The 12,068-nt window shown below is 41.4% G+C and overlaps 1 protein-coding gene across 7 annotated transcripts in view; it reads right to left on the bottom strand.

Moving 5' to 3' along the window:
• ARHGAP26 (Rho GTPase activating protein 26) overlaps positions 1-12,068 on the bottom strand; it is a 424,049-nt gene that overhangs the window by 196,194 nt on the left and 215,787 nt on the right. For all 7 annotated transcript variants that reach the window (XM_042986221.1, XM_042986218.1, XM_042986228.1 and 4 more), the window contains one exon: positions 3,195-3,231. In XM_042986221.1, coding sequence (XP_042842155.1) covers positions 3,195-3,231 — 37 coding nt within the window. The remainder of the gene's footprint in view (positions 1-3,194; positions 3,232-12,068) is intronic.

The following is a 12,068-nucleotide window of genomic DNA, read 5'->3' as shown; positions in this document are numbered from 1 at the left end:
TGGTATAAACAGACAGGGAGTTGCTGAACAATCAGACCCTGGACAATAGTGCCACCTGTGGCAGATAAGCCCTATGGGTGGATATGGAGTGGAAATGAAAATTACTTCGATCCACAGATACGGAAAGTACAACCACATCAGAAAGGAGGGGAGGCTAAGGCATTATGTGATATGAAAAAGGGGTCCCAAGGCCAGAGGAGGTGAGAAAGCATCAATCTAGAACCCTACTCTGGTCGTGCCAGCTTGGACATCAGTGAACAGAACAGCTTTTGCAATAATACTTTAAAAAATCATTTCTATCCAAACTACTCCTGAAAAGTGGCCAATATGTTTTACCCCATCTTTTTTTTCTCTCCAGCCTGCCAAATGAAAGGGTAAGCAATTGAAAAATCATTAGACACTTCAGGCAGCCAGCTCTCTGTACTCTGTGAATAATGGGATGCCAAGAGCAAACTGTTGCAAGGGTCTGTGTTCTCCAAAATGGAACTTCTTGTGTTGCTCTTTTCTTCAGGAGACAGAATATTCTTGTGGTTAACAGTAGAGCCTCTGGGGTTACACAGAATTCAGATTAAATGGTGCCCCCTGACTTTATTAGCCTCAATTTCCTAATATACAAAGTAGGTCAAAGGTACCTATCTCACACAGTGTTTCAAGTATTAACTAAGTTCATATGCATAAAACATCCTTAAACATAGTTAAGTGGTGGATAAATGCTATCTATTACTAGCTATGATTTTAAATGTATGCTCACTGCAGACAACGCAAAGCATGGAGAAAAAAAAAAAAAAACAAAAACAGGTCAGTCCCTCCCAATAATCTACCCTCTCTCCGAATAAACAGTTTCATGATAAATGTCTTTCCAGACTTTTTCTATCAATACATCTAGATGAGTCAAACAATTTACTAAGAACATTGCTCTGTAACCCGATTTTTTTAAACCTCAATTAACAATAAACTGTGGGAGCCATTTCCACAAATATACTTAGATTGCTCTTGTTGTTTTTAAAGACTACACAGTACCTTGATATTTTTAATCAACTTCCTAGTAGACATCTGATTATCTCCCCGTCTTTATTATTATTACCAATGCTCTAGTAAACTTTTTTGCACAAACGTTTTTGTCCTCCAGTCTATTTTCTTAAGACAAATCACTGGGTCAAAGGCTACTGGCTTCCAATGCATATTCCCCAAAGGTCTTACAGAATGGTATGATGAGATGGCATGCCCCCTAAAAGAAGCAGGGTCATCTTTCAAATCTATAGGCCCTTATCTCAAGCAGAGAGAAGGTTTATCACAACTCACAAGCAACCTTCTGGGTGGTGGTCTCCATTCAGATGCATCTCATCTCCCACAGTTCTTGGGTCCTTTATTATAGAATAGTGTGTCCCAGCTTGGGGCATCGTACAGGCATGTTATTTTATTTTAGTCTGCTTGGGTATCTATCTTCTCTTGTTATGGTGGATTCCCTGATTTCTGTCCGGCAAACTACCCTGCTCCCATCTTATGCAATACTCTTAAAACTGTCAGTGACAGCGTGTTGTTTTCTCCTGATCTGCCCAACCTAGACCAACCTGTTGTTATCCTTCCTGGGAATGTGAATCTTCAGAAGAGTGAGGTGACTACTAAAAGCAGTCTAGACCTTCATCAACCTGCAATTATTATTCAGAAGACCCTTTTTTACTGGTTCCTGGGGCTCCAGAGCTGGTATGTTTTCAAACCTGGTTCTTTAGTTCTTCCTCCCTTACTGTGAGTTACTCTACGGCCTTCCATATTCTTTCATTTTTATGTCTGTGGTTTTTGCTAATGTTATTTTTTTTAATGTTTATTCATTTATTTTGAGAGACAGAGAATGCACGCATGAGCAGGAGAGGGGCAGAGACAGAAGGAGAGGAAACGTTAAGTAGGCTCCATGCTCAGCGTGGAGCCCGATGTGGGGCTGGATCTCAGGACTCTGGGATCATGACCTGAGCTAAAATCAAGAGTTGGATGCTCAACTGACTGAGCCACCCAGGCGCCCCTGCCATTGTTACTTTAGAAAAGTTAGCCAGGCTTGATTTCAAATACACTAGAACAATCCCACCTGATGATTGGGGCGGGGAGGGGGGGAAGCACTTGTTTCCTTGAATATTTCCTTGAAAAAATTTTCCTTTATTCAATTCTTGAGGGAAAAAGAAAAAAGAAAAACCTTTTTCCCTCCTTGAAAGGCCTCTTAATGTACCAATAGCAAACAATACAAATTACTTAGTATTTTATATAAAACTGCTGGTCAAAATCTGTATTTTGGAAAGAACGAAAGGAAAATCTCTGTCCTTTAAGGGATTTCACACACACAGAAATACCTCATCCTTTTGTCCACATGGAGAGTCCCTGTTTTACTGATTTTTTTGATATCACTGGAATTCATGTTTGCACTATATTTGAATTTGTCTTCAAGTGGATTTTATAAAGCAAATTCGAGGCAAGGGGACAGGACTTCCTCTGCACTCTTATAAGCAGCCTGGAAGGAACTGGTTAGTACTTCTATCCACCAAGGATATCATCAGTCCAAACACTCTCACAATAGCTTTTCATTTTAATCCCATCGCCTTTGCAAGGTTACAGGTGCCCTTGGAAATTATGATTAACCAGAGTGCTCGGAACCAGCAGTAGGGGAAATGTGTTGTATATTCTACAGAGACTGCCCAGGGTCACTCCCATCAAAGAAGAGTGTTATTACAGAGTTTACCATTTCTACTCTTTCCTCTTCAAAAATGTAACGAAGAACACAGAGTTACTAAGCCATCACCAAGACAGCTGCTGCCTCTCCAGTCCTTTGAACAAGACCGGCTAGGAGGCAATTCTGGCTTTCTCATAGGACAGGGTTCTTGGGGAGCTGTGTATTATTCAATTAAGTGGCTTTTAAATGGTGATTGGAACTACATTATCAAGAACTAGGATTAACTGAGATAATATACATGAAAATGCTTTGTAAAGTGCGAAGGGTTATATAATGCAAGGTGTCATTACAGCCTTGCCAGTCAAGCTCACTGAATGCCCTGGAGTCATTGACTTAGTAAGTCAGTGTGGAAGCACCTCACACAGCGCCAGGGGCAAGGGGCAGACCCAACATGCCCACAGCACCCCCTGGTGGCTCTTCCCCAGAGCAGCAACTTCCCAACCCCAGCTGTAGGAAATTATCCAAGGGACATACTTACTCCCTTCGCTCTGACTGTCTTTGTTCGAATTGTAGACCTGGAAAATAGAAATAAACATTTACTTGTGTGTACTTTATACCATCCCAGGTTCAACGAAGAAAATTATATCCTGTCCCTTTCCCTAATTTGTGCTGTAAGATGGAAGGCAATTTGTGGGCCCCAAATATGAATCCCCTCTAAAATCATCTACTGCCTAGGATTCACTTCAGCTGTTCTCAACTGTGTGTACATCAGAATCACCTGTGGAACTTTATTGTAAAAAAAATAAAAGATAATATTCTCTAAAAAAATTTTTTTAACATTTGCTTTGGAGAAAGACAGAGTGCAAGGTGGGAGGAGCAGAGAGAGAAGGGGCTGCAGAATCTGAAGCAGGCTCCAGGCTCTGAGCTGTCAGCACAGAGCCAGACATGAGGCTTGAACCCATAGACAATGAGATTAAGACCGGAGTCAAAGTTGGACGCTCAACCAATTGAGCCACCCAAGCGCCCCCAAAGATCATATTCTTTAAAAAAAAAAAAAAACAAATTTATGTGTGTATACAAATTAAAAAGAAGAAAACTTTTAAATAGTTACAATCATTAAGCATTTACTGTGAACCAAGGAAGGTGCTGAGAAATACGTATGAATTATCTCAAATTATCTACACAACAATTCTGTTAGGTAGGAAGTGTTATCACTGTATTACAGATGGAGAATTTGAAACAGAGAGGTTAACTAAGGTCTCACAGCTAGTAAATGGCATAGTCAGGAAAAAGATACATTATAAACTGCTAAGTATTAACAATAGGGAATGGGGCCAATCACATTTTACTTTATATACTTTTGAAATTTGAATGTTGTAAGGAGAATATACTACTTTCATAATATAAAACCTTTAAGTGATTCACAGAAATCATAAAAGGGGAAGTGCTCCAATACAGAAAAAGGGAAAATACTCCAATAGAAAACAGACAATGACATATTGCAAGAATCTGCAAGTTTCTTCTGTGAAGAGTCAGAAAGTAAATATAACAGGCTTTGTAGGCCAAGAGACAAAAATCAATATTATGTAGGTACATGTTCAATAAGAGAGAAAACTAATTTCCACAAATTTTTTGGTTGACAAATTTTAAATATAGCATGTTTTTAAAATACAGATACAATATTCCTTGCAGGTAAAAATCCCCATTAGGGTTTCGAGGCTTTCTTTTCAGAAATGCTCGGCTCAATACCTCTCTAGAGTAAGTAGTTCTCAAATGAGATTGGCCATGTGGAGTATCTTTTCCAAGGAATGTAATTTTTCAAAATGCAGATCCACAAATCAGAAGAATGAAGTTTTGTTTATTGGTTTTATACAGGGAGGATAACATTGGACTTAATTAGGGGTCAAAGTTAGTATTCCCATCAAATCAATTGTAAATATTCATCTATAAATGACATGTTTAGTTCACAGGCAATAAAAAAAAAGCAGATAATATGCTGGGTTTGGCCTGTAGGGCAGTTTGCCAATCCCTGATATGGTAACATTATTAAGGTAAATCCTCTGCTTGGGGGGGCGGGGGGATAGAATCAACATTTTTCAAATCTTTCTTTGGTGATTATGATTCTGTATATATGAAAAGGCATAGGGTAAAGTTGGTCATCCTAACTATGTACACATATATGTATGTATGTATGTATGTATGTATGTATCTATGTATCTATCTCAAGGGATTCTGATGGCTACTCATGGCTGAGAAGCACTTATTTAAGCCCTGGAAGTACTGACCAAGCACCTCGAAAAAGAGAGCCATGAAACTCTAAAAGTGATTTTCATCTGCTAGCCAAGTATGGGTGGGAATGGCTGGTCAAGAGCTTTTCAACTTGGCCCCTCAGTTGCCTTCTGTCTTTGGGTAAAGCTATCACCAGGTCTGGGCCTCTACTGCCTTATCTGTAAATTGAACAAGTCGACCAAGAAGGTTTTGAATGATCAAACTCTAAATAAGACAAATAAATCCATCATTATTAGTGATTTCTTAAAGAAGACTACAGAGGCAGAGACACTATTCGGAAGTCAGGAGGATAAAAATTAAAGAAAAGGGTTTCCATACTTGAGGCAGATTGTGTGGCAAATAAAAAGGCATCACTTTTTATGCTTAAAAGTTCTCAAGATTAGGGGCATCTGGATGGCTCAGTCAGTTAAGAGTCTGACTTTGGCTCAGGTCATGATCTCACAGTTTGTGGGTTCGAGCCCCGTGTCGGGATCTATGCTGACAGCCCAGAGCCTGGGGCCTGCTTTGGATTCTATGTCTCCTCTCTCTCTTCCCTTATCCCACTCATGCTCTGTCTCTCAAAAATAAAATTAAAAAAAAAAATGTTAAAAAAAAAAAAAAGAGTTCTAAGGATTAGGAGCCAAAAGACTGTGATCCTGGCACATGGCCTTCAGGGGGGAGGAAGACCAGTGCAACAAGCCATCAGTGCACAGTAGAGAAGGGAGGGAGATGACTCTGGGGCGGAGGACAGCAAGGTGATCCTCCAAGATGTTGTCATCTGTGAGTGAAGCGGGTAGCCACCAAACAGCTAGGACCAGCAATCCATGGTGAATGGTGTTCGCTAACCTTGAAAAGCTCGGTAAGGGAAGTGCAAGCGAAGAGACTCTATTCTGTCAAGTGTTTTTTGGGGGCCACCCCTGATCAATTCATTCTGTCCATTACATTTAAACTTTCCATCCAAGAAAAACTAGCTCCTGTTTATTAGTGGCAAAATCCAGAAAGGAAAACAAAATTCAAGGCTTTTAGCTCTCCTTAATTAGGAGGAGAATTAGCACTAAATTACATTCCTTCAAGCTTTCTGGGGTCTCAGGAGGCCCTTGCCCACAACACCCAAGCATTCCCCAAATTGGAGAGGCGTGATCAATGAGCCAAAGGTGCCAGAAACATGTGCTGCCCGATCCTTTGAGGCCAGGCCATTAATCTCTGTCTACTTTGGTAAATGAGGCAAAGAGAATGAGTTTTGAAATAAAGCTAACAAACCATGCCTGCCAGAACTGTGTGACTACATGGCCTGACAGGGAAGGCCCCCGGGGGGCGGGGGGAGGGGAGAACAGCCTCACCATCTCACAGCCCAGATGGCAGCACGGTAATAGCACTAAGTGGGGATGGCTTTGTTTAATTTACCAAGTACCACACACATCACTGAATCCTTTTAACCACCATATGGCTTACGTACTAGCATTATTCCCATTTAACAGATGTGAAACCTGAGGCCCAGAGAGGTTAGTTTGTCCAAAGACAGACAGCCAGTGGGAGGCTTCCTATTCTATCTTGCCTCTAAACGGAGGTTACAATATTTGTTCACTTTTCCAATCAGCAGCAAATGCACATGACTATCAAGCAAAACCAGTAGTCTATGGTTCATAAATATCTTTCATACTGACACAAGATAAGGGCGTGCAGTTCACCCTTTAGAAACAGTCTGTTCTGGGAAAATCTTTATTATCATTATTATTATTATTATTATTATTATTAAAGTATAATTAACATACAGTGTTGTATTAATTTCAGGGAAACCTTCTTCTATAGATCTCATAGTTACTAGTCTAAGACTGAAGCACAGAGTTAAGGACAGCTCCCTGAAATAAAAGGTCTCTTTGGCCATGGCTTCTCTCTTACAACTGATTAGCAGAATTATCCCAGGTTTATAAGCTTTCAAGGAAGCTTTTCAAGAGCCTTGGTCTCGAAAGGACAGAACATAATTGTCCTGGATCAACTCACAGGGACATGAGTCACTAAACAGTTGGTGAATTACGGCTCCAAGGAAGACTGAATCAGTTAACATGCTTTCTCAAATCACTTACCATCTCTAAACCACAATCTTGCCACCTGTAAAATGGGGATATTAACATTTCCTACCTCTTAGAGGTGCTGTGAAAATTAAATGAGGTAAGAGATATACAACATTTATCACAATTCTGTGTCCCACTGAACACTCCATAAAAATGAAATTTCACCACTATCGCGATCATCCTTCTCCTTCCTTCCCTTTACACTTACCCCACAAGGCATAGAAGGCTAAGGATGGGGGTGTAGTTTGAGGGATCCAGTGACACTGGACTCATTAGCATGTTAATTCAACCAACTGAAATTAATTAAAGGACTAAAGGAAAACACGAAAAAAGTTTGATCTAAAAACCAACTTTTAGAGCAACAGGTTCTCAATTTTTTTTAATAGCAGTCAAATATAAAATAACCACCTACCACCCATGTCTTGTCCAACCACTTTCCACCACAAATTATGGGCCATGTACCATACCAAGCATTTACATGAATTACTTTAATTTGTCCTGAAGCCTGTGGGGCACTACCACCACCTCTACTTTATAGCATTATGAAGGTTAAATAACGCTCTGAAGGTTACAAAGCTAACAAGTGGCAGAGTCCTCTAGACTAGATTCCGTGCTTAACTACAACCTCACGCAACTTCCCCACTCAGTCCCCCTTCCCAGGGGGGAAAAAAACCTTGGCAATTAACAAAAAACTCAAAAGAAGCTAAGCAGTAATTACAAAGTCAACAATGCAACCATTATGTAAGAACAAAACTTCCACCCAATTTAAACCTAACAGTAATTTTACCAACTTCCAATTAATACAAGTATAGCAGTAATTGAAAGCCACAACCATCTTGAGACACTTTAGGATGCCCAAAAAACATCCTTCCCTGAAGCTCTGAGCACATACACAGAGAACTTGCCAAGGACTGTGTGGCAGACAGAATTCTTAGCACAGCATCTCGCTGGAATCCTCGTCAATCTTGATCAACAGGCTCAATTTAGAAACTTTAAGTGCCGCTTCTGAGCAGTTACTAGTAAGACACCTTTGGTCTGCCACTCAGTAACTGACATGCATTTTTACATCAAGGGGAGACACCCTTCTCATGGTGGGCCTCAAGCTGTATTGCAAGAGGTAGGAGAAGGAACTGTTTGAATCTGAAGCATGGAAAGTAAAGCCAGTCTGAATAGCTTTCACTAAAGAAGGATGTGTCTCAACAGCGTCCAGAGGGGCCAGAGCTTTGGAGCTGGGTACGGGCTCCCCCTCCTCACGTGACAAGTGTGCCTCTCGTCACCACGGCCTGATGGGCTGGAGAGAATCGAAATCAAATGGCGGCTGCTGCTGCTTGTCTATTTCTCACCTAGCAACGCTCCCTTTGGCTCACCCTTTCCACTCCTACCAGTATCACATTTGCTGGCTGAGGGAGGCTCTCTTGAAAGTGAAGCCAATAAAAATCTATCTGACAGCTCTTCCCAACGACTTCCTCCTGAACAAATGTGAAAACCTTGCTCTTGCACCCTGCAGAATTATTTGTAAAGAGGGTTCAGTAACTAGAATACAGCAGGCCACTCAATAAGTATTGATTAGATGAACATTTTTTGAGGAGAAGAGTAAAAGAGACTGATTTTTTTTTTTTTTAAATCCCCATGTTGGAGTTGATGAGGACAACGCATTGATGCACTGACCTGGTAGAAAAGGTAAGCCAGATCTATCACTGTTGAGGGAGTATATAGCATTCTTTCAGACACCTGGCAAATGCACCAGGAATCTCTACATTAGAGAAGAATCAAAGTGTACCACTCAGGACTTATTACAAGGCAATATAAAGCAGGTTTACATTATGTGGCTTAAGGTGAGGCTATCAAAACTCCTCACAGAGCCATCTGTTTTCTCTGCTCCGTGTTAGCACTACCCCCAACTGGTGTCAGTAAATCGTTGCTAACAGTTTCAGAGGCTATGGTGTCACCAGGAACTTGTGAAATGACAAGGAAGGAGTTCCTATACCTCATAGTATTGAGTCTCCCTGCACCTATGCAACACAGGCACCTCAGGCTCAGGCAGTCTCTTGGAAAATGGCCCAGCAAACTATGACCAAATGGTTGTGTTCCTGAAGCCAAGTGGATAGACAATCTGACGGTCCCTCAAGCCATTTTGCTTACAAACACACCAGCATACCAGTGAATACAAATGATTGCTTGCTGTTCAACGCGATTGTAACAATGATGATGGAAAAATGAACTTTCTTTCCCATTCATTCCCTGATGCTTTGTGCCTAAGGATATAGCAGGCTCACTTCTTGTGTAATTCCTCGGTAAGACTGGGGAAAATAAAGTGTTCTGGACACCTGCTGCTCCTCCCAGCATCCATGCTCCTCGTGGATACCACTTTCATTCTCCTTGGGGAGCCACCAGAACCAATTGATCAATTCTATCACGATCGTATTCCTCAAATCTATTCCTCATTCCCATTTCTTTTTCTACTGACATTGGTCAGGTTTTGGTATCTTGTCAGCACTCTGACATTGGCCTTCTCCCTAGTCTTGGTGGCTCTGCCCTTCTTCTGCTCTTATCCGGCATACACACTGCTACTCCAAGATGTATTTCCTCAACCACAGCTCTGGCTGTAGTCAAGTCTTCAAGCCATCACAATACTAGTCTTCAAACACTCAAAAGGCTGTCATGTGGAAGAATGGGAAGACTTACTATTCTGAACAGAGAGGAGTGGCAGGGTGGAGTCCTAGGAAGGCAGATACTAGTGGGATGTAAATAACAGACAGTTAAGAGCTCTTCATGGTCCACCAAAGCAAGGCGACTGGCTCAATGTCATTGTGACATACAGGACTAAGCTCTACTTCATCTAGAAGGCAGCCCTGGGCATTCCTGGGTTGACAAATGAAGCTCCATCTCAGGTTGAATTATTGTGAATCTTCTCTTCCACCTGTACACGCCTTCAAATTTCTAGGTTGGAGGAAGTGGCCCAGGATCAGATGAAGGAGGGTGGTGGCCAGGAAGTGTGCGGCCCTAGAGAGTGGTGTTCTACCACCTTTTAGCTACATGCCTTCACGTGGCGATTTACCATTTCTGAATAAGTTTTATTACTGTAAATTAGAGCTAAATAATAATACTTTGATGGAGTATTGGGAGAATTCAAATAGCCTCACAGTACCTGCAAGTGCTCAAAAATGCTATTTCCCTTTCTGCTCCTGCCACAAAGATTTCCTGCCTTCATGGCTGCAGACCACTCTACTGCTTTGACCTCTCACTGCTCTGACAGTGTATTCTAAGCAATTTAATTCTTCAGAATACAATTTCTCCTCTTCCATTATTTCTAATCTGCAAATAAATCCCCGGTGACCAGTTAGTTCCATCTCACACTTCTATAGGGGTCCATGTGTCACTCCTGACTGAGGGATAAGGAGCTTATGACAAAGGAAGAACATTGTTCCAGTCATTCTCAGTGGGTTAGAAGTGGGTCATAAGGCCCTTGATGAGAATATTATCTTTATAGTGATGCTTTCACATTGTCAGTGTCACTGGCCCTTAACATACTTTCCTGTGAGAAATCTCAAATCAAGCTCACATCACTTTAAGGGAAAGGGTGAAACCGTTCCTCCCAGAGCATGTAAGTGGTCAGTCATACTCAGATCCCCAGTCAAGAGGGGCCATCTATTTTAACCTGTTTCTGGTCCTGGTAAATTAAGCAGGAGTGCAATGTTTCTGGAATTACTAACACTGATTGCTATGAGTACTCCTCCTCCCCCACAGCCCTGTGATTGGAGTGTTATATAAACACTGTTGCCATAGTTATAATTCAGGAAGCATTGTTGTTTGACCTCAAGAAAAACTCAGCCTCAAATCAGGATAACACTGACTCTCTAGACCACAAAAGACCATCAGAGGGTAGGATCTGCCAAATTCCTTCAAGCTTCTAGAAGAAACTACTGTATTTTGAGTAACAAGCGAGCAACAAGAGGAAACGCTGCAACATTATGCAATTTCCTTGAATTTCATATTCAGAAATCCTGAAAACCCCTATAAGCAACTTCCCTAGCTTTCAACCCAAGACTGGAGTCACAGCCAATACAAAGAAACCTGGACGCAAAAGAGGAAAAATGAAATCTAAGTAATGTCCAAGTAAGAAAAGTATTTTAGGAAAATTTTAAGGGCAACAGAAAAAAAAAAATAAATAAAAAACACAAACTCACTCGATATCAAATGCACGACATTAAGTAGATGGCATATGAACTGACACGTATGTAGGATGTGGTCAGATCACAGTGCAAGGAGTCTTCTGCCTTTAACATTTCCGGGCTTTACACAGATGTAACATTAAAAAGCAGGTATGAAACCACTAGCCCATCAGCACGAAGCTTCTACCTCCCCATTCGCCAGGCAAAAATTGTAATCCTCAACAGAGAATGTCTTTCTGTGTTCCTCTGCCCCCCTCACACCCCCTCCATGCCTTTGGAAAGAGTGACAGAGCTCCATCAGCAGCAGAGAGAACCTTGTCTTTTGTGCTTTGGAAACTGCATGAGAAATTCTTTGGTACAGTACACATGATCCCAAAGTAGGAGCCTGTGACGTTCTGCTTTCAGAGCAGGGCCCTGCCCAAGAGAAAGGACCGCCAGACAGTGAGTCACTGCACAAAATTCACTCCTTTCAACTTCCATTCTCTTCTTCCTTCAGACAATTTCAACCAAGTGGCATTTACACTGATCATATTAATCCAGACAATGCTTCTTTGAGAGGCAGGAGGCAAATTTATCCCAAAGAGACACAGGTGACTTCTTTCCTTGACAGAAACAACTATGAGGTCAGAGTACTGCATTTCTAGATAGATGACTCAAAGCCAAGTTTCCTCACATACAGGTCCTACCCCTAATCTAGGAAAAAACCCTGATGTCAACCCAGCATATGCAGCAATGGGTTCTGGAAATATTCACTTTGATTTTCTTGCTCTGAGCTGGTGGGGAGGAGATCCTCAGCTCCATGACATAAGCAATCTCTGTTATTTTCCTGTTAACACTCAAGGAGCAGAATGGGGTTTGCAAACTGAAAGAGTAGATTCTAGAATCCTTTCTGGTTCTGTA

The sequence above is a fragment of the Panthera tigris genome, chromosome A1 (assembly GCF_018350195.1).
Source record: "Panthera tigris isolate Pti1 chromosome A1, P.tigris_Pti1_mat1.1, whole genome shotgun sequence".
Lineage (NCBI taxonomy): Eukaryota > Metazoa > Chordata > Mammalia > Carnivora > Felidae > Panthera > Panthera tigris.
The sequence above is the reverse complement of the archived record's forward strand: the minus strand, read 5'-3'. Positions and strand labels throughout refer to the sequence as shown.